The 23,659-nt window shown below is 40.6% G+C and overlaps 1 protein-coding gene across 2 annotated transcripts in view; it reads right to left on the bottom strand.

Annotated features, from left to right (window-relative positions):
• Positions 1–785: 785 nt before the first annotated feature.
• The window catches only part of dscaml1 (Down syndrome cell adhesion molecule like 1), a 107,248-nt gene continuing 84,374 nt past the window's right edge, over positions 786–23,659 (bottom strand). Inside the window, exons 19-36 of one of the 2 annotated variants that reach the window (XR_004327415.1) lie at positions 20,606–20,752; positions 20,354–20,509; positions 18,012–18,151; positions 14,165–14,318; positions 11,741–11,858; positions 11,284–11,447; positions 10,982–11,080; positions 9,092–9,280; positions 8,377–8,505; positions 8,030–8,188; positions 7,334–7,489; positions 7,130–7,160; positions 6,861–6,979; positions 6,583–6,735; positions 6,221–6,415; positions 5,740–6,048; positions 2,088–5,316; positions 786–2,023 (exon numbers count right to left, since the gene is read on the bottom strand). Coding sequence is in view for 1 of the 2 variants with exons in the window: in XM_032503420.1 (XP_032359311.1) it covers positions 4,760–5,316; positions 5,740–6,048; positions 6,221–6,415; positions 6,583–6,735; positions 6,861–6,979; positions 7,130–7,160; positions 7,334–7,489; positions 8,030–8,188; positions 8,377–8,505; positions 9,092–9,280; positions 10,982–11,080; positions 11,284–11,447; positions 11,741–11,858; positions 14,165–14,318; positions 18,012–18,151; positions 20,354–20,509; positions 20,606–20,752 (2,975 nt within the window). In the remaining variant the exon portion in view is untranslated. Of the gene's footprint in view, positions 5,317–5,739; positions 6,049–6,220; positions 6,416–6,582; positions 6,736–6,860; positions 6,980–7,129; positions 7,161–7,333; positions 7,490–8,029; positions 8,189–8,376; positions 8,506–9,091; positions 9,281–10,981; positions 11,081–11,283; positions 11,448–11,740; positions 11,859–14,164; positions 14,319–18,011; positions 18,152–20,353; positions 20,510–20,605; positions 20,753–23,659 lie in introns of both variants that reach the window. The other variant, XM_032503420.1, reaches the window with a different exon arrangement.

Genomic DNA, 23,659 nt, shown 5'->3' with positions numbered 1-23,659 from the left:
TCTGTCAAACGAGTTGTTCAAAAGAAGAAAAAAACGGATTCTGAAATCAGATTAGATAACGTAGTCCAATCTTGGTCTTAATCTGACTCAAACCGTCAGTATGTGTTGTTCAAAACCATCATAGATGAACCAGTCGAAAGAAGTTTACAACAATTTCATCCCGTATTGCGCGTCTTGTCAGTCCCTCATTCTTAGAGAACGCCGGAGGTTGGTTTGTGTCTTCAACAGGTTCAGGTGCATCGTAAACATCATCACAGAGAGGGACATTGCGCCTGGTAGTGATGTTGTGCAGGACACAACAGGCCGGTATTATGTGGTGGTGACCCCATGCTGGCTATCCTACCAGATGTTCTTTACATAGCTAACAGCTTTGGATATGTTGGATACTTTTGAACCCTGGTAATCTGGAATTTGTAATCTTGAAAAGTTGTTATCTGAATAAAGGTGATCCAATCTAATATTGTTTGAAAAACCTGATCGTGGATAGCAAAACATGATATTTCCAGATCTGGATGGTTCTGAACAACTGGGCCCAGAATCATTGTCCCCATTACTTTGAAATTCACAGACATTGCTGTAAACACTTTTCATTGAACTTTCTGTCTGAAGTCCCTATAAAAGGACTAGGGACCTTTTTAAAAAAAAAAAAAACGAGCCAAGCATTTTCACAAACAAGTCAGTCTAGTCCTTCTTCCATGTTGTTATCACAGTAAAACCTGGATAATACAGCAGGCCCTTTTCTGGACTACTATATGGTTGTGAAAGAATAAATAATACCATCACAGTTCATAAAAAGATAGCTTTATTGCACAAGGTGTTGAGTACTCTTTTTCTGTTTTTGTTTGTTTTCATAGAAAAGAAAATGTAGAGTTAAACACAAGCAATTGCAAATTGAAGCAACGTTTCCCCATAAAAGTTTAAGGAACAACCTCTGCATTTTTCAAATGTTTTAATGAACCCCCTTTTTAAATTGTTCAATTCACCATTTCCGTTTTTCTTTTTTAACCAGCAAAATTTTCAGATCATGCAATGCTGCTGTCCTGCCCCCAAAAAGTGGAACAAAAAAAGATAAACTCTAAATAAAAGCAACCTGTGACAAAGTAAAAAGTAAAATAACATTAAGATAAAAAATAAATAAAAAAGGAGACAATTCAACCAAATGTCCTGTAAAAGAAGAAATAAATATTGTTAACTATGCATGGTGCACTCTGACATGTTTCAACTGGATCATAAATCAAGGTAAAGCAGTGTCTGTATAATTCTATAGTTCTTCATTAAGTCCTTTTCTTTTTCATTACAATAACTTCAGTTCAAAGTTTACATTGTGCCCTGGTTTCTAGTGAAGATGTCGAAAATAGTACTCATTTATACAAAACACTTTCCTATGTACACAAGTCTTCTATTATGGAGTAGAAATAATGTTGTATAGGTGGGCAAGGGTTACAGTGAGTGGGGAAGATCTGGTTGGTTGAGAAGATGTGGAAAAGGTTAGGGATGTAGCATGTAATGTGAAGTTGGCCTCATGAACACAGACTCAGAGTCAGTTTGAAAAGTATGTTGTATTTTAAATATCCACCCTAAATAACTCATTAAAAACTCCCTAATTAACTCTAAAAAGAAGGCCTAGTCTGTCAACAAAAAAAAACTAGTCTCAGCTTACTGCCTGCAAAGCACACAAGGCTTCAAGAGGACGAGACTTCTCCCGGCCAAGAAATAGTCCGGCACCCGAACCTTCTCAATTTTACACTTTGGTTTTTGTACTGTATATAATATTCTCGAAATGTAAAACTGTTCTTTGTTTCTTGTCAGTAACTGCGTAAAAGTATCAAAGGGTGGAGTTTTCCAAAAGGGTACACGTTACATATACTTTGAGGAAACTGACAGTAAATCAGTGTTTTACAGAAGAGGCAACTTCACGGGAGATTTGGGGAAAGCAGGGTGGACAGAAGTTTGATTTATCACTCCATCCAATATCCATACAACAGAAGTAAGGAAGCCTCTGTTTTTGGTTGCTAAAACATGCCTGCCCCATTTCCAAACTCATTTTACTAAAAAAAACAAGTATTTGCACAACTGGAAACATGAACGCCTAAAGGAAATAATCATTAACAATGGAAAGCTAAATCAATTTCTATCCTGTTCAGTTTTAAAATGAAAGGGAGCATTAATACATGTATGAGCAGTTCCTATGGTTACTGTGGGGTTTATTGGCCTGCAGTCCTGGAGTTTGGGGAAGACTCGCTATGACACAGATTAAAAACAGAAACATTTGTCTGTCTGTTTGTCTTCATTAATTATAATCAGGTAATGGCATTGAGTTAGTGAACACACCTTTGGAAGGTACAATACAACATATTACAATAGGCTCACTTACTGTATAGGCTGTCCTTGTTTTACTGTTTTCTTTTTCAACACCACACGTTCTGCACTGAGCCATAGACCACAGTTACAGCTACACAATCTCACACTATAATTGGACTTTACTGTGCTTTCTCTCTCAGCCGCTACCTGCTGCACAGGCATCGCAACTGGAAGATTCACAAAATCACAAGGGGGTCATTGTATCATTCCTCAAACCTCAGCTTCACCATTTAACTTTCTTTCACACCACTTTCTATCTTTCCGAGATCTCCCGTCCATGGTTGTGCTACCCGTTTAAGCTTCCCTCTTCTTATTTCTTCCTTCTTTCTTGCAGTTTTCCACTCTGAGCGATTGTCTTGTGATTTTTCATATATATATTCAATTAGAACGGCTTTTATATTTCTCTGCTTTTTCAATATTCATATATTTGCTATATATTTGAATAGAAATATATATGTACATACTTTTGAAAACAAACATATATCATATCTTTTTCTTTTTTCTATTGCGAGAGCCCTGATGTTGTGTTTCACCATTGCAAAACATTTGGAGCAACTCTTTTTTTTGGAACGATCTTTGTTATGGGATTAAGCTTTGGGAAAAGAAATGGGAATAACAACTAAACGTAAAGTTAGCAGATACAGTACCATGCATAAAGCTAAATTAAATTTCAGTGAGGTGGGGGAACTTGGGAACACATTTTAGTTTAGGAGACCACTTATTTCTCTCTGCTATGCAACCCCCTTTCCCCGTTTCCGTAACACAACTGCAAATTCTAACACTAGATGTCTCTGTCTATAATCTCAAAGTCATTGTCCGTTCATAAATTCAAGACCACTTCATACAAATATGATTTTTCTTGTATACATCTCAATAACTTTGCTGTATGTTTGCTACTTTCTCTCCATTCAAGTTGTCATTGAACATCAAGTAGCATTTTTTTCCTGTCCGTGCATATTAGACCTCTCAGTCTGTCTATCTTTTTAGCTAGCCAGCATGCTAGCAGTAGGTCACAGTGACACTGTATGGATATGATGGGGGACTGGGTGGATAGGAGTGAAGGTGGGGAAGGATAGAAAGGGAAAAATTGGATATAGGTAAAATGAGTTAAACAAAGAATAATGGCATTGAGGCGCCATGATAAGCCATAAGAGAGATGCTTCCTTCTTTGTTCTGAGGAAGCTAAAGAAAGGGAACCGCTTTCATCTGCAATTGCTCTTTTGAACCCACTTCCTCTTTAGTATTATTTCTAAAGCAAACTTAACAAAACAAAGTTCAAAATGCTGGACCAAATTAGGATAGTAGTGTTACGTTGTCAGCATCCTCAACGTTACTTTCACCGAATCCCCTTTCACAGGTACAAAATGAAAAGTGTGGGGTGGGGTCAGTTTTTAAACAGATGTCTGCCGAAGAGGTCAGCATACAGATTGATTTCAAAAAGGTCCACTGTTGGTGTGTGCCTGCCACATGTATACATATATATATTTACACATATACACCCACACGCACACACACGCAGGCTTGTGAAGGTTTCTGTTACTTGGATCCACTCTAACTTTTTCTTAGTGCACATGAGATTATGTTTCCATCATCAGAAAATAAACAGAAAACTGATGGAAAAAAAGGTTTGGATGCATCATTCACTTGACATTTTTCTTCACCTCCCCTGCTATGAGTCTGTTTAAAAAAGCATCAATTAAGACCACTATGCTGTGTCATCCATTGCATGTATAAGAAAATTCTCCACATCTCAAAACTGGTATTGAGACGACAGTCCTTCCACTGCCTCTAATGTGTGAACCCATGATGGAGTAACCTCTCAGAGCCAGTGTTACACCAAGGTTGGTGGTTTATGCATACAGTAAAAGCATCCTGCCATGGCAGAATGCTGTGATATGAGCTCTTTTTCCATCAGAGACCAGAAAAGTAATATATTTTAAAACCTAAAAAAATGCACCAGCCACCTGGTTCATTCTATGACTGTCTTGATCCAGAAAACAAGACCGTTGCACTTGGAAAGCATTTTGTGCATAAGTACTGTGTCCTTACCAGAAAATGAAAATATGAGATGAACAGATAAATCATTTGTTTTGGCAAGTGATTCGCAGGGTGATGAAATTAGGGATAGAGAAAGATGAATTCACAATAATAATAGAAAGCAATCAGGCAGAAAGAAAGGCAAACCCCTGTGCTGTGGAGACCCAACTCTGACCCCTTCATATAGTAGTGTCAATGGGAACCCAACCAGCCCCCTGCAGCCTGGCACAGCGCAGGCACTGAGGGGTCAGCTGTGCATGTGTGTGTTCCTCATCCCACTTTTCCATAGAGGCTCCAGGCAAGCGCTGGCTTGACCAGCATTGTATTAAGAGTTACAGTGACAGGCTGCGGTGATGGCAGGCTACACCAGTGTGTATGACTTGGAGTAGGCCCCTGCCCCCCCATCCCTCTGCTTCTGTAGTCTGCCTAAGCCCGAGGAGCTGCTCTCCAGGAGAGAGTCTCTGGATCCTCCCATCTTGGAGGAGGATGAGGAGGCACCTCCAGGAGTCCCTCCTGTGGCACCGGAGGATGATGATGCAGCAGCGGCAGCAGCAGTAGCAGCAGCTGCTGCCGCTGCATTCTGGGCCGCTGAAGCAGAGGAGCCTGGCATGGTAAGAGTCCTCTGGGGAAGGGTGGAGCTGCTAGAGCTAGCAGACACCCCTCCACTACCTCCGCCACAGGCTCCTGTCGCTCCTCCAGAGGAAGTGAGACTGGACAGGCCAGAATGGCCCATGGTTAGGGCCTGCTGCTTTGCAGAGTCCATAGTCACATGACGGCCCTGGGTGTGGTATGCCCGCTGGGCCAGGCCACGAATAGAGGCCTCACGTGGTGGAACCACTGGACATGGGTCATGATGCTCCGACTGCTTTCGGAAGAAAGGATCTGACTTCATGTAGAGCGGTAGGTTGCAATAGTCACCTGGAAGGGAAAAGTTACATTTAATGTGAATGGAAAAAACAGCAAAAGGCAACACCTATGGATAATAATCACTGTTGCACGCTATCAAACTGTGTAACTGCTGATTGCACTGGACTCATCTGGAAACAATTACAGGTATCTTTACACGTGATCTTTACATGTATACATGATATATTAGGCAGAACCTTATTTACCCTCTAAACTTAATTGTATATATTGTATAATGTATAATTGTATCTTAAATTGTTTTAGTTGTTTTGTTATTTCTTTTCTAATCTAGTCTTGTTTTCCTACTTTACTTAATATTTAATTGTTTTTGGACCTAACTCGGTTTACATTTAAAGCCATTTTAATGTTAATTTTAAATTGCCATGAGATGAAAGTATTCTTAAAAAAAAAGAATGCTTTGTAGCAACCACTCACTCTTGGCGCGGTGTGGAATGGGCACAGCTACATTCTTGCCACGATCATAATCCTGGGGTTTGGGTGGCGAGGCAGTGAAACGGCAAATACCGGGCTCTGAGGGTGTGCTCATGGACGTCATGCTGTCGGCATTGTCATTGGTACCTGTGGTCATCTGGTCAGATGAGCTGTCAGAGATAAAGCACTCAGTAATCTCAAATTTGGCATGCTGCAGGTGTTCTTCTAGCTTGGCATGCTCATATGCTCTTGCCAACTCCTCGTAGGTTGAGGAGGCGCTCTCTGTCGACACCATGCTGTTGCGACCCTTATCTGTGAAAGAGAAAGAAAAGGAAATAAAGTTAAGCCCACTATCTCCAGTTTTACAAATGCTTTTTGAGGTGTATCCCGATGCAAACCCAGAATCTTCTCCATATTACAAAAATAAGTCCTACTCATATGTGTATGTTAATGGCTATAAGTGTCATTTCACCCATGTGCCAACCTGTGTCCTGTGAGAGGCTGGCGCTATAGCTGTCACTCTCTGTGACAGTGATGCCATGCTGGGAGCCAACTGTGCGCCAGTCTGAGGTGAGAGTGCGAGCTGGCGTGGAGGCCTGGCACTTGGTCAGAGTCCACTGACTGGAGTAGCGGTTCCTGATGCTGTGGGCTGACTTAACACTCTTCCTTGACACTGGGTCTGGTGGGAAATGGGTGAAGAAATAAAAAGGATGTGCATATGTGCAGGGGCTGTTTAAAGCCAGGAAAACTAACTAGCATTTGCACACACAAAAAGCACTACAATACTGCTTCATTTACTTTCAGCTTTTACTGATAAAATGGACAGCAAGGATTAAGAGGACTTACTAGTTCCTGGTCTGATGTCTGACATGTCAATCAAAGGACCTGTGTTCTGGATGAGGGCAGGGTGATGGACGGACACACCTGTGCAGAAGCTCTGAGGGTTTCCAGTTTGGTTGAACTCTGTGTCTGTCACAGGGATAGTGGCTTTGTCCTCACCTATACAAGACAGAATTCATATTTCAAGAAATCAGATATTGCAGGTTAAAAAAATGGACAAATAAAATTCCAATGCCTTCAAATCTTTCAACACACAACGCTCTCTGTCGCTCTCTTCCTCTCACCAATTTGCTTGATGCCTTCCTTGTCCTCAATCAGCAGCTGAACTCTGGGGATGTCGATGTGCAACCGTGGGCCCTGAGGAGGTCCCTTCACTGGGGTGTCAAAGCTTCGGTTGTTTTTACTAAGACGAGAGATTCAAGATGAGCACACACACAAACACTCATGGCTTTCAGAGACATGCAAAATGTGAATTTGTGGTATAAACTTTGAGTTACAATAAATAATATTTTAGGCTGATTTTGTGAGAAGGACTCAGAAATAGCTGTCTAACCTGATCAGCATCTCTGCCAGGCTTTTGGCATCTAGAGAGAGCAGAGAACATCACAAATGATTTATTCCTGACAAACAAATCCATCTTTTAAAATAAATGCAAATCTCGAGACTACATTAAAAATTCTTTCTGAAGTCTGCTTCAGGAATATCTCTGAAGACTGCTTTGTTCTTTTTGCCAATTCCTCCCTACCACTTCTCTCACCCCTTAGTCTCTTCAGCCTCTTTTCTTTGCGTTTCTTGCGAATGATGAAGAGCAGCGCAACACCCAGAGTGACCAAGATCACAGGACAGCCAATCGAAAACAGCTTCTTGACATCATCATTCTTTTCCAAGGGGGATTTGATTGGTGGAATTGTGCCTGCACACAGAAAGAACAGACATTATTTACTGCCCTTTTACAAGAAGTCAAAGTAGTAAAGGTCCCATGACATGGTGCTTTTTGGATGCTTTTATATAGACCTTAGTTGTCCCCTAATACTGTATCTGAAGTCTCTTTCGTTTGAAAGCCAGGATGTCCATCTGAGCTTACATTTTCTCAAAGGCAGAGCAGGATACTGTCGCACTGTTGCTTGCTCTGGAGGAAACTATTAGAACTGTTGGGTCCTTGTAAATTCTGGAGTGTGGTCTATCTGTAAAGTGTCTTGAGATAACTCTTGTTATGAATTGATACTATAAATAAAATTGAATTGAATTGAATTGGATACCCAGGGCTCGGTTTACACCTATCACCATTTCTAGCCACTGGGGGACCATAGGCAGGATGGGGAAATGCATATTAATGTTAAAAAAAACCTCATAAGTGACATTTTCATGCCATGGGACCTTTAAAGAATTTTTAAGTAGCAGACAATACAATTGATCCAAATGAAATGCCAAACAAAGAGAGTCTTCTACTCACTACCATCATAGTCCAGTGTTGCAAATTGGGAGCTCTGGTTGCCACAGCCAGCGCTGTTACAGGCTTTCATCTTTAACTCATACCAGGTGGCCTCACGCAGCTCTGACAGGAACACATCTGTGGTGGCATTGGTACGTACAGTCTGCCATGCCCATGTACCTACGTAAAGTACACATACTAATGTTGAGTTTGATCTCTTGTAATTTCTTATTGGTTTCCATTAAAAGATGGAAAGTTACCTCAACACTAACTAATACCTTTCTTTGTTTCACGTGCAAACTTTTCCAATTTTATTTGATGCATGATATCTTTAATTATTATTGCAAATTAAAAAAACAGTGACTCACCTTTCGGTCTAAATTCTAGTGTGACAGCGCTGATTGGACAGCCTCCACTGGCCCAACCCTGCAGGTTGAGGCGGGCATGGCTGGAGTTAATGTGGGTGAAGACCGGCTGATCCTTGTTAAACTGGGGTTCTGTAAAAGAAGCAAAATCATGATGTATTTTTATGATTACTGTTGTGCCATATACGCTAACAGTTGAATTGGTGAACATATGACAACATAAGAAATTTAGCAATAGCAATGTCTTGCTTTACAGTGTGCGTATGTGTGACTGCTAGAATAGGTGTTCCAAAAATATCCTGACTGTACTTAAATACGTTACAAAAAAATTTTATAAGCTATTGTGAGAATAAAGTATGAAGCACAAAGACGTGAAGTTTGATCTTTTAGGTGTAGACAGGACACATGTATCTACATTTCCTACTTGGGTCAAAAGTGGAAGGTTTTATTGCACATTTTTCTGGGATCTATTGTTCTAAAAGCATTGGATGTATGCTATATATTTAAAGCTTTGTTGTTGACGACAGAGACCTGTCACATGTGTCCTATTTTTAGTTTAAGATTTAGTGCATAAAATGTGCAATCTGTACTGTGCATCTATTCTGCCATATACAGACCATTATTCGCTTCTCCATTGTGAAAATGTGTATTTTATATATACTTTTCACCTTTATCTACCCACACTACTTTCCTTCATCCTCCATCCCAGGCTTCTCACCTCGCCCATGGGTCTTTGCCTCAATGATCTCACTGATGCGTCCGGCTCCAACGCTGTTCTTTGCAGCCAGCTTCACTTTATACCAGGTGCCACAGCGCAGGTTGTCCAATTTGAATGATCGTTCACTCGAACTGATAAAAACATCTTTCCATTCCTCCGTGTTGTCTACAGAGTACTGCAGCACAAAACCTGAATATAAACATAATTATTATTTTCTTTTATTGATACATAACTCTCTATTTTTCATGCAGGTAAGATGAAGAACTCATTTTGCACCAACCCTACTAAGCTTTTGACATTGGTACCTTTACTGTCCACTAGAAGGCAGTGTCAGACTATTCTTCACTTGCCCAGATAGGCCCCAATTGAAGGACGTTCTAGCTGCTCTGTTTAAGCCGCCATTAGTTACCTACAAACCCCTAGACTGGGATGGCGCTGACTGAGCATCTATGCAAATGAAGGTATGCAATGTGGTGACTGTTTTTATAATAAGCTGCCTTGGCGAGCCAACTCCCTGCTTCTTTGAGAGACTTTACATCTAATCCTCCATCTCTGGCCGTCCTTCCTTCTTTCTGTATGTAATTATGCATATATGAATGTCTCCCTCTCAGTGTTTCTTTGTACCATCTTTTTTTCCCTCCCTCTCTCTCTCTAACAGATGGTGCGATGGAGTCCCAAACATTAAAGTGGTTAACATGTGCAGATCTTGCAGTGTTTGTTAAGAAGTTTTATAGTCACCCTGTCAGTCACAAAACAGAAGAGAACACAGGAGAACACAACAGATGATAGTAGAGAGCGCAGTAAAGATCAGCACAATAACAAACTATTGTAGAACAAATTAGAAAATTATATCAGTTCTCACTGTCTATCTATCTATCTATCTATCTATCTACATGATTTGGTCATGTATTTACTTATGTGTATTTATTTTATTTTTTACACAAGCTTCAAAAAGCATTACAACCAACCAAGTTATAATCAGCGGAAGCCACTGCAGTAGTGAAGTAAAATAGATGCTTGATGGGGACTGCTGACACTGGCTTCACCAACAGGCAGGCATTCAGGTATACATACAAGGTATATACAGTAGATGGGCTTCAATGATGTATGAGACACTGGATGATGTGTTTCAATACTGCTTGGTGGACCATAATTGTTGAATAAAAAAGCTGCACACCTAACATATTACATTACTCCCTACTTGCGTTCATGTAATACATGCTCTCTCTGGGCATCCTGGCAGTATGCCAATTCCCATAAAGAACACAAAAACAGCTTTTGGCGGCTTTAAAATATACTTGACCCAATGGTTCAAAAAGTTGTTTCTGAATCTGATCCCATGACATTTTCTTCCTGGTTTTTACAGCCTTCGGGACACCAAGTCTTTCTGGGTGCAGTTATATCTTAAACTGCTTTATTATAGATTCATATACATAGGTATAAAAAGCAACACAGAGTCAGACAGATGACACTGGAGCACCCTCATGCTGACAAACAGCATGGACAAAGAAAAGGGATTATAACCACATTAGCATGCATGCCCATTCAGGCACACACACCATGCCCATCTTCACGCAGAAATCACCAACAATCAGATAATCAAACAGACATATAGTTAACAGGGAAACATACATCCAGGGTGGCAATCAATAAACTAATAGATCAGCATGCAAACTGACAATGTGCCAGATAAAATAGAAAAAAAAGACAGAGGGTGAACTAAGATCAAAGGTCGAAGGGAAATCTTTTTCATTCATTCACATTTTGTGAATAAACCCAACTTCATGACCTCAAGCGACACTCTGTATACCTTTAGACACATTGGCAACAGACAAGAAGAAAGAGATGTGAGTATACAGAAAGAGAGCTTTGCTGTGCAGGGCCATGTACCTCTGATAGAGCTGCCTCCGTTGTCTCCTGGTATCCAGGCCAGCGTGATGGAGGAGGTGGAGGTGGTGGAAACGGTTAGACGAGGCTGGTCTGGAGGGACTGAGGAACAGACGCACAAAGAGTTAACAGCTTAATAGTAATTAAATATTAGTGAAACTTTTGAGGAGGTAAAAAATGTATCATTGTTTCTCATTGTCAGCAAGAACAGCAGGCCTAGAAGTGAGGTGCGACCATAGTTGAGTTGACTAAATGAAACAGCCTGAAAGGTACTGGTATTAATGCCATTATTGCCATTTTCCTACCTTGAACTAAAAGGTTGACAATGATAGTGTCAAAGCCCAGCGTGTTGGTGGCTGTGCAGGTGTAGTAACCAGAATCTTCCGCTTTTACAGAGCGCAGCACCAGTGTCCCATTGGCCAGAATGAGACGCTGGCCATCTAGAGACACTGGGATGGCTGTGTCCTCACTAGCAGAGCGAGATAGAGAGAATCATGGGAGGTCGTCATCAAAGATTCTTATTAGATTGTGAAAGAGATTTTTTTTTTGTGTTTGTTAACAGGAGGCTGCAAAATTGTCCAGAAGCATGAGATCAACAGGATATGTTTGGGTTAAAGAGATGCATAGCATTTTTTTTCTTATAAATTTGTACTAATTTATGACATAATTCAAGCATATTGGCACATAAGCGTCTGCAAACGATAACTGACTTAACCAACTGAGATGCTTAAACATTAATTCATTTCTGGGGAGGATTCTCACCTATCTTTGGTCCATTTTATAGTAGGTGTTGGTTCTCCTACTGAGCTACAGGGCAGTCGTACCTCCTTCATCCAGGGAGTGGTCACTGTGCCCCCAAATGACAGGATCTTAGCTGGGGCTGGTGGAGGATGAAGAGAGGCATGTAAAATGAAAGGAGTATAGAAACACCATTAGAGCTATTCAGTAACACTTACACAGGAAAGGAAAAGCTTAATTAATATGTACCAATGGTTAAGCTTGCCATTGCCAAATACAATTTTTTCAAACTGGATAAACAAATGCTGTTGATGTTTCAGAGTGTGTTGAGTCAATACAGAAATGTAATTGTTGATATGCAATTGATTTTTTTTTTTCTGTTTTGGATTCTTTCAATAAACAGGAGTGTGCAAGGTGTTCACACTTTGTGGAAAGGAAATCTGTGTTAAATGTGGCATTGTCCACCAGAGAATAGCATATGAATAAGAATATAAGAGATATATTGAGTAAAGAGGATATGAAAAATACATCCATCCATTCAGGCACGTAACCCTCTTACTCTCTGTCACTCCCCCCACCCGTTCTCTCTGCCTCTCTTTCTTTCTCAAGCTTGGCGTCTTAACGCAAGTACTCTAGTGCACTTATGTTAAGGTTGAATGAAGTATTGAGTGGGCAACCCTCGAGGACACTGCCTTTTACAGCTGTCGATCAGCTGACGCATCCACCCTTACGAGCGTGCACACACATACACTCTCAAACCTTCGCACCCAACAGTCAAAGGAACAAATAGATACAGGAAAGGATAACATGGTGGGAAGTGCACTCTATTCATTCTTACTCCCTTATTCTTCCTGTCTTTTAATCCAAAGCGTATTGATTTACTCGCCCTCTTCATTTTCTTAAACTCTGCCTCTGTGTTGTGATTTAGTTTTGTGACATTTTCACTCTTTTTTTTTTTTTTTACCTCCAGCTGCTGAGCTCCCTTTTGCTCCTCCTCTTATCATTTCCCTAATATAGGCCAGTTTATTTGGTGCCCTCTGAACTCGGAAATCAATAGCACATGCTCATAAACACATAAACAGGAGAGGTAAAAAAATATGCAGAGGAGTTGTATAGAGGAAGCAACAGAGTAAGAGGGAAATCATCCAAATGATTCACAGAACCATAAGAGATAGCAAAACATCCTTTAAAAACTTTTGAGAAAAAGGGATACTACTTGAATAGTATCAGTGTTGTAACAGTTCCTAAGAGCGAGAAAGATGGCAGAGAGAGAGAGAGAGAGAGAAACAAGCACCAGAAACATCCAAAAAAAACAAGGACCACAGATATGGTGATTTGTAGAGATGGTCTAATACCATTTTTTGCTTCCTGATACCGATTCTGATACCTGAACTTGCGTATTGGCTGATACCGAGTACTGATCCGATACCAGTGTGTCAAATATTTTATAATGTTTTAACAAGTGTATACTACTATGCCTGTATGGATGTGATATGATTTATATCTTTGTTGTTGTTCTGGCACAAGTTAAACTCTTTGTGAAACATGAACAAACACAAACAATGAACACCACAGAACTTTCTTTTTTTTTATCCAGTTTGACAGTCAGTTGTAACGGAAAAAGAACATAAATAAACTACTTTAACGTAGATTTCCTTTAGAGCTTTATTACGTGGTATCGGACCAGTGCATGAACTCCATTACTTCCCAAAACCGATACCAGCGTTTTCGGCAGTATTGAAGGGGATACCGAAACTGGTATCAGTATCGGAACATCTCTAGTGATTGCAGTTAAAAAGGCTTTCAGCTTTCCTGGTTAAAATCTGGCCAAATTTTCAAAAGTTAAAGTTTTTTAAATACGTAAACTTTCAACTGCATTTCAATGACATTTTAATGTGAAAGTTGGAAATACACATTGTATTATAGGCAATTAGTAGCCAACTAAACTGTTGCGACAGATAAAGAAATATTGTCTTTATATTCTACACATTCCTCCTCATTGTTAAAAAACCTGCCGACTAAATTGCCCACAATGCTATTTGACTACGACAGTTTGGTCAGATATTCTGGTGTGTTGTGCTAGTATTGCTAGTAAGTCATTAGCCTCCAGCAGAGATGAGGAGTGGGCTACAGAAGTTTGGTAAGCTCTTTCTAAATTTTTTACACTTGCAGTCTTCAACCCCAACTGACATTGATTCAAGTTACATCACCATCCTCTGGTAATACAAGTGGTTTTATATAAACAGACTGTGACGTGATCAATATGTACACACTTCCCTTTTAAATCATGTTGAAACAATCCTTAAATGTAACCGTGACGGCTTTTTAAACCAAAATTTTGCGCACTTTTATCCAAGACTCCTAGACGTCTTTTGACCTGCAAGTTGATCCAACGTCTCCACTGTATGTCTCTTTTTATGAATCTGCCTGTCATATTCAGGGACTCACCCTTGGCCGCTGGCTCCACAGTGACCTTGTCGCTGAAGTTACCCCGCCCTGCAGTTGTGACGGCTGCAGCCCAGATCAGGTACTGCTGCCGGTGGTTAAGGTGAGTGATTCTGTAGAACAGCTGCTCTGGATTGGCTTCATACTCACTGGGCAGCTGGGGAGAGCAGAATGGAAAGATTTAATCTCGAAGGGACTGCAGGCGCAATATGTTTTATACTACAGAACTGAGCACAATCCAAACATGCAATATTATATACTGTAAAGACTTTAATAGGAACATGTTATTAACATGTTATTAAATAATAATAATAATAATATTAATAATAATAATATTAATAATTATAATAATAATAATAATAATTATTATTATTATAATCAACAAATCTGATAGTAGCCTAAAATAGTTTCAATAGTTTTTGATGCTGTTCAGCTTGTAAAGGTTTGTAGAAACAAGCAAGTGTATCAGGTACATAACCCTATATTAAGTACTAGATTAAAGGTGCCATGCCACACAAAACCCTTTCTACTTTCATTTTTTGAAATATGTTATGTCCATATGTGTTTGGGTTGTGTCGTGAATGGAAAAATAAACTACGACCTCCTCTGTCAGCTCTAGCCACTGAAAAGAGATAAGTGGAGAAATCAGGCCATTTACAAAAGCTGGTCAGTCTGATGTCATGTTGCCAGAGCTCATTACTATTCATGAGCTTGCCCAGTTGTGTTGGGTAATGGTTGCTGATAGCCAGGCTCTCAATGACTAGCTGTTAGCCAACCAGAGTCAAGCAGCTTAGCTTGTTGAATATTAATAAGAACTGGCACAAATCGTGTTGAGGCTTCCCGCAGTCTTTCCATACCACACTAGAACGGCTTGAAACAAGGTAACCAAAGCATCACAAAATGTTACAGAATCCATGGTAGACGTTCAGACATTACCAGAAAGTAATGAAATATGTGTGGCAGGGAACCTTTTACAAAATATGTACAAACTGATTTTCTGTGGAACCAGGTAAGAGTTTGTAAAACAAAAGAGAAAATAAGTTGTAAAGGCTCACAAAAAACAATTCAAACATTCAAATAAAGGGGCATTTTTAACATTTTTCTACATTTCCATAAGCATAAAAAAAAGAATACACTTTTTGAATTCTGATAAAATCTACATCATCTCACACAATCTGCATTGTATTATATGGGCTGAGGAGTACACAGTAAAATCTGGTTGATGCCAAAAACAAGATCATTTTGTCACAGGCAGACGTAATGTGAAGGACAGAGTGAACATCCTTCTAATGTGAAAAAGCCCTGTACCCTCTTCTCAAGTCAGAACTACAGGAAAAGAGAGGAGGATGAAGGTACAGAGGGTCTGGGGCATGGCATATTATGATAAGGCAACAAAAAAAACTGTGTGGAAGGATGGAGCTGGAGGGAGGGAGGATATGAGGCTGGAGGAGATAGAGGCGACAAGGTGGGATTAGGGGGAGTGAAGCCCACTCCTCTGTTCTCCTCAGGGAGGGCAAACAGATATGAGACAGAGGAAGACAAAGGGGGTAAGAAAAATGAGTCAGTCAGAGATATTACGAACAGTCATCCACTAATGAGGCTTATCTACTGCAGGCATCAGTAATGATGGAGAGGAGAGGAGCGGAGAGGAGAGGAGAGGAGAGGAGAAGAGGAAAGAAGAGGAGAGGAGAGATACACAAATATACTGACACACATACAGTGGCATGGATGACCTGGAGGTGGATGTGTAATTGCAGTGTGTTTAACCCAGCCATGTGTCTGCTGTCTAGACATATACACATCACTGACCCTTCAACACACACACAAACTCTTATTTACTGCCTGCATGTCACTGTTCACCTACTAACCAATCCCTTATTCCCTCAACTCCTACTCTTCAACTACTCTTCAGGTAACCCAACACCCAGGTACAACACACACATACACGCACACACAGAACCTCAGCAGCTCTGTCTGTTACTGTGCTGCTAAATAGAATAAAAATAAAAAATAAAAATAAATAAAACACAGCCACAAATTGTCAATTTAAAGCCACAAATAAAATGCAATGTAGCACTCACTGCCACCCTCTAAATCACATGTTTTACTACAGTTTGACACTGACTTACATTTCTGACTGACAGCCACTCATATACAGGTGAAATGAAGACTGCAATACAAGTATCAAATGGAGTCAGTAAACACAGAAAACCTGGAAAACCTGCGAAGGCACTGCAGTGTTGCTGAGCTCTGTCCTAGCCTGCTGGGCTGTTGTTTGCAGAACGGTTTATTCTGGGCAAATAGATTCCAGTATTCATATTGTTTTTCACATTTATGAGCAGGCCGTCATGAAGGAATCCACTGGGTTTTTTATTACTTCTCTGTGTTTCCTGTTCATCATCCATTCTTCTTGTCTTCGTCCTTTCTGTACTTTCCTCTCTGCCTATCCTTTACTCCACTGTTCCATCCTTCCCTTTGCCTCCTGCCATCACTCTTCATCCCTATCTTCATTTCCCTGCCCCTCTCCACATTTCCCTGTCATCTGTGGGCCCACTCCTTGCTTTTCCTCCCATCTATTCACCAGTACCCCCCTCTGTTTTACCTCCTCTCTGCAACCCCCCCCCCCCTCCCCCGACTCTCTCACGTACTGTTTATCAATGTCTTCTTCTTCTCCTCTCTTTACATTTGTCTCTATAGGCTGCACTGCAGGCAGAGGAATGGATGGATGGATGGATGAATGGATGGATGGATGGATGAATGGATGGATGAATGGTTGGGTAGATGTTGGGAGAAAGGGAGGGAGGAGTGGCAAAGTGTGTGTTGCTGTAACGGATATTAAAATATTCCTCCGGCGTGGAGATAGTGGTGATCCGGGGAACGATAGAATGAGATAATGAAAAGAGGAACAAAAGTACTCCCTGCGCGGTGTGTCTGACCCCCCCATCCCTCCTTCCTTCTCTCCAGTCGCACTCATTTACATAGTAATCATCCGAAACTCTGCATGGGGGCTTCAGAGAGAGAGCGAAAGACAGAAAGAGAAAGAAAAGAGATAGATAGATAGATAGATAGATAGATAGATAGATAGATAGATAGATAGATAGATAGATAGATAGATAGATAGATAGATAGAGTGATTTGTGAATGAGGGAGAATAAGGAGAAAATGCATGTATGTTTTAGATTGGTATATGTATGACGTGTGTGTGTGTTTGTGTGTGCGTGTGCGTGTGCGTGTGTGTGTGTGTGTGTGTGTGTGTGTGTGTGTGTGAGTGTGTGTTTGTAAGCAGGATATATATCTTGCTTTTGAATTCACAGTCATAAAAACATGAGTTGTGTATAAATATATGAACCTTTATACGCATGGCGTGATACATTTATGAGTGTGTGTGTGTGTGTGTGTGTGTGTGTGTGTGTGTATCTATGTAAGTGAGAGTGTGTGTTTGCTGTCGGCTTGTTTTCTGCCCTCGTTGATGAACAGATGAGGTTGTCTTGGCAACGTGATGAGACGCAGATATGCAAATGAGGGTGAGCTTGCACACACACACACTGCGGTATGAGGAGAGCTCGTTTCACACACATACATCTTGCTGAGACTGCAGCACTAGACCACACACAACTTGAGACACACACACACACACACACACACACGTCTACAAACACACAAATGCAGAACATTGTTGTAATTAAATCAATTTCTTCTGTCTTATCATATAAAATTTATAACAGAAGCTGTATTCTGCATAAATAAAGGATCCGTTCCCCTTCATTACTAGCCATGTTTAGATCGCCCTCTTCCCCCTTTTTCATCATTTCCCCATCCTGAAACTTTTTGCACCCCTCTTGTAACTCACCGGTTGGCCTGACCCGGGGCTGGAGCAATATATAGTGTACTTGCGGATGATTCCATTTGGCTTGTGCGGAGGTAACCAGGACACCACAACACTGCTGGCGGAGGAGGGCACAGCTTTGATGCCAGCTGGGGGTCCGGGATCTGAATCATAAAGGGGGGCAAAGAAAGAAATGGAAGGCAGAGTAAAATGTGAACCAGGTATTTGTCTCTGCTTGTACAGTAAACTGAATAGGTTTATAAGGTGTACAGTACACTGATTTTCTGCTAGATTGTTGGTGCCTGTTGAATTACAAAACACCCACTAGACATATTTGAGATATTGCAGAGAGCGTTTGCTAATGAAAACAACCCACTGGCTATGAGGCTAGCTAACACGTTAAGAACCAATACAATCCTCCATATGCAGCAGCTCACCATTGGTTTTTTCACCTTTCAAGACAAATCTTTAGCAAACAAACAACAAAAAAGAACTTGTTTAATGGTGAAACAATCCTGTGTCACATGCAGGTACTCATTATAATTTAATGAAAACAGCCTTCCTCTTGTTTCCATGAATATGGTATAACAGTTATAATACACCTGAGGTGTGTTGTTGGAAAAAAACAATACTTTGTTGAAGGACATCCTATAGTTTTGTCATTTTTCAACTGTGCCTCACGTATTATTTGGAATATTGCAAGCTGCAATAACATACATTTTGATCATCATTTATGATTTATCGTGAAAGTTAGCTTCCAATATTACATTACATTGTCATGCGGACGCTTTTATCCAAAGAGACTTCCATACGTGTACAGTTAATTGAGAAAATGATTGGCAGAATTAATGCACACTTCTTAAGTTTCCTTTTGTTTGTTGCTTTTGTCCTGAACATGTACCCAACTGGGGTTGGACGTGCACACTGTCAACCTTCTTCACTCGTGTATCATGTTGCCACATGGACATCTCATTGTGCCTTATTGATTATTTGACCAGCCACTTCAACTTTGACTTTTTACTCTGAATATCAGGATAATGAAATAATAAAACTCAAGTATGCTTAAGTCTTAGCATGGTGTACTGAAGCCAATGATTTATTGTATAAATCATTGGCTTTTATTTGTTCTTTTTAGAACCTCCTGAGAAAATCACACAACATGCAGTATTTTAAAGCAAACATACTGGGAACATAAAAACCACAAATAAACATATACGCACATATCCAAAGGGACCAAATGCTGTGGCCCTAAGGTTGTGGGCGCCCCTTGGAAAAAGCAAGAAAAATAACTTCATAATGAATTTCAGTCTTCTTCGCTCCTATGCTTACTGTCTACTATTTTTGTGTCTAAGAGACAGACAGAGAAAGGAAGGCTGAGAATTGTCTGTTTGCACAATTCCACTGCAAACACTTTTCCATATGCTGCAGACACACTGAGGGCAAAGGGAAGGGAGAGACAGAGAGCAGTGAACGTATGCGAAGAGGTTGCCCCTGGACACAGTGTCAACCCGCATCAGGGCAAATTAGACACTCAGCTTGCCCCCAATAAGCACAAACACACACTCGCACACACTCAAAGACTTATACAGCACACATATTTGAAGAGCTATTTTAGTGAGGCCAGCTCATAAAATGTAAAATGGAGATATAGTGAGGGAGAGAGAATAAAGGCCTTTCTGAAATGACACTTCTAAGAATCTTCCCCCCCCCTCCTTCTCTCTCCTGCGCTCCCTCTTACCCCTCATTTTCTCCATCTCAGATGCCTGCCTCCTCCTCTGCCTGACCCCAGGGAGGGAGAGGAGAGGTGGATACGGATGTAATCCACAGCCCGCCAGTGTAAGCACAAAATTAATTCTCTCTAAGCCACAAAGAATTAATCCCTCTCCTTGTGCTGGGTGCTAAGCTAGACTTGCACACAAACAATAGCGCATGTACACACACACACACACACACACACACACACACACACACACACACACACACACACACACACACACACACACACACACACACACTCACACACACACACCATACTGTACAATTTGCACATGCAAACACACACTTAACACCCCCCAAAACGTCCGCATATTCACATGCACAGACCCACACCCTGAGGCTACTTAACCACACACACTTTCTGGCTTCTTAATTCTCATTAGCACTGGTAATGGCACATTAGAGCACAGAGGTTTTAATCAACAACCTCAACCTTACAAAAGACCTCCTCTACCTCCCACAGTGCAGCCTAAAGTTAGGAACAAAACCCCTTAGACTTGGCCCAAAGATGTGGTCAAAGCAAATGACATATAGGTCTGTTAATTATTTGGTTTATCTGTGTGAAAAGATCTACTAAAATGTGGACTTACAGTCTTCACGGGTTTGGATATACAGGACGTTGCTCCGGACCCCATCTCCAGCCTGGGTGTAGGCCAGAACCTGGTTGCTGTAGTTGGTGAACTTCTCCAGGCCTTTGAGCTCCACCTGCTCCTTGGTGGTTGTGATGTTTTGCATCTCACCCCATTCTGAGACACAAAAGGACAGAAGACGTGTTCAGACCAAGGGATGAGCTGTTACTAGTCATGGTGTCTACAGTAAGATGACAGACACACTCAACCCACCTCCATCCGGAAAGACAGCCCAGAACACGACACGGTATCCTTTCAATACACCATGCAGTGTCATCCTTGGAGGTTCAGCCCACGTGATCACTGCCTCGTCTGATGTTACAGAAATGGCGCGCACATTCTGGGGAGGCTGGCTAGGCACTGAAAAAGAAAAGAAGAGGGAGAGAGAAAAGCTAAGATAAGTTATCTAAACAAAAAATCTTCAGTTATCTAACCTTGTATGTTGGATTTTACAGTTTAATGCAATAAGAAGGTCTGTTCATTGAAGGCTGAAAAACCATCACACTGTTTCAGCTAAACAAAGACAAAACAGAGCAAATAAAGGAATTCTTTAATCCCTTAAAATCCAAATTTTTTGAACCCCTTTCAATTGATCTTATTCGACACTGTAACAATATAAAACATATCTTATCTATCACTTTGTTCCAGCTGTTCATTGAAGCTTCATGATGTTTAAACTGAGTGAAATAATAAAAACCTAAAAAAAAATCTTTTTTTCTTTTTCAGGTATCTTTGGAAACTTTAGGATCAGGTGCTTTATCAAGTCAGAGAGGTTTGAATAGGAACTATTACTATGGTCTAAGAAAGTCAAAAATATTAGTAAATCTGAACAACTCTTCCAAATCTAAAAGTACTAAAACTCAAATCTGCAATGCTGCTCCATAGACAATGCATTAGTGATGATGTTATAGGTGACACTGAAAGCACCCAGGGGAACGCACTGAGCAGTAAAATATAATGAGTAGAAAGGACATTGATTACTTCACTGTTTTTTTACTTTAAAAAAAAATGCTGTTATGGTGACATCCCATGCCAGTGGGGCAGCATCTGCAAAGACAGTGTCCGGAGGGGAGAGGAGTAAGGCGATGGACCGTTACACCCAGCATGCAGCTGTTCAACAGCTAGCTGTTGACGGAATAGCAAGCTAGCAAGTAAGCTTCCGTCATGCTTTCATGTTACACTGGTTACACAAAATGAGCCGAAGGTTTCAAACATCTGGCAATAGCGATGTTCTTTCCTACGCTGTAACAAGAGTGTGTGTATGAAGCATTTAGTTGTTAAATTTGACAAATTTGGTGTCTGGCTCTCTTTGTTTTGTAATGTTATTACTTACTACGTTGTTACTACATAACATCACCTCAGTGAGTCAGTGATTTGCCGCAAGTCAGTTTATACAAAACGTTTGCCATGCACATATTAATGCTTGCGTCTGTGACCATTGTATTACATTGATTTGAATGAAAATGTCCTTTCTACTCCTTCTATTTCTATGGTTCTAAGCGTATGGGTACATTTTCTGTTTCTAAATGAGAACATGACACAAGAATAAAGCTTATTTGGGTATTAAAAAAGAAAAAAAATGTTATGCGGGTCCAAAAAATCTGACTCCTATTCATTGTCACTACATACTTGATGACATCAGAAGTTTGAGACTTACTTCTCTGGTTTCTGGCTTTGAGAGAGAAAGTAGCTCATCTTCACAAATATTGATTGAATCTGGCAATGGAAATAACATATTGGAATTCTTAATTTAGGTTGTGTCAAATTGTTCTCTCGCGAAAACTTTGTATTTCCAGGGTACTTTAAGGGTTTTTCATTTCTTCTTTTAGTACCTTTAAGGTTGGAAAACATCCATTCAAAGCCAAGACTACATTTTAACTGGCTGCACTGTTCTAACAAATATATGGCTTTTGCAATATTTTAGTCACATTTTGCCAAGATGTTGAAAATAAGTTTGTAATGACTGGTCGATTGCATGTTCAGTGTGGTTTAAGAGGTTTAATTATAAAAAGTTTAGATAATTTTATTGCAAAAGAAAACGTTGTCACTGTCTTCTCTACATTAGGACTGCATTGGCTAGCTGATAAATAAATACACCCTGTCTGAACCCTACATTTCCATATCAAACCTGAAGCAAGTAAACAGGCTAGCGATAGATAAAAAGCTCATGACATGCGTCCAGCCTGATGTATAGGACCAACTCTACAAACACCATCTCTCTTTCTCTGTACAAGCCTCGTTCTGTCCCCGCCAGTCCAGGTGTCTCTTCTATTGGCTACCGCTGACCATTAGTCTTTCAGGCTTTGAATAACACAAACTGTTGAAGATGAACAGAGGTCAACTTGTGAGAGAAGGAGGGCCAGGAAGAGAGGAAGAGAGCCGAGTGAAAGACAGAGAGCAATGAAAGAGAGAGATCGGGCCAAGTCCACCAGGGAATTTCTCTGCAGCTGGTGAGGAGAGAGAAAGTGGGGAGGAGGACGGAGGAAGGGAGCCAAAAAAGAAAGGAGAATTAAAAACTGAAAACAGGGTTTTGCACGAAAAAATCTTTAGGCCAAATAATTGGAGGGCAACAAAACATAGATTCTTCCTTCACAGTCACACCTTTACGAGAAGAGATGCAAGGATGTAAAAGGATGTGAACAAAAAGATGAGCTGGTTCAAGGGTATGCAAATTGTCAGCGTTTTAGCTTATGTAGGGTTTAACAGACAAAGAAAGCAGATACATAAGGGGTAAAGAAAAAAGTATATCAAATTAGTGTTGAAGTTAATGTATGAAATAACCTTACAAAAATAAGTGCATATGTTTTGAGGGGAAAAAAGAGAATACAGGAACATAATGAAAGGCGGTTTTGGACTGGGGCTATAGGGAGGAGAAGATGGGGATAAGGGGGAGAGGAAGAAGGGAGGAAGAGAGTTAAAAGCAAGGGGAGCAAGGGAAAAGCAGAAAAAGATGAAAAGAGGGAGCAGAGAGACAATGCGCTCAGCTGTAGATAATTACAGCAGGAAGCAGCGGAGGGAACGAGAGAGAGAGACAGACAGAGAGACAAGCTAATTATAATTATTTTTAGTATGCTTGTTGTTATCACTATTATCATAATGGCCATCAATATCACTGTCGCCACGGTGACAGCCATAGGGAAGAACTGGAGGGCTCTATCTGCTCTGGACCAATGGGGTTCAGCCAACTGTTCACTGGGTGGACATGTATGCATGTGACATACATATATTTGTGTGTGTGTGTGTGTGTGTGTGTGTGTGTGTGTGTGT

Source organism: Etheostoma spectabile, chromosome 3, assembly GCF_008692095.1.
Source record: "Etheostoma spectabile isolate EspeVRDwgs_2016 chromosome 3, UIUC_Espe_1.0, whole genome shotgun sequence".
Lineage (NCBI taxonomy): Eukaryota > Metazoa > Chordata > Actinopteri > Perciformes > Percidae > Etheostoma > Etheostoma spectabile.
This window is presented reverse-complemented; position numbering and strand designations above follow the sequence as displayed.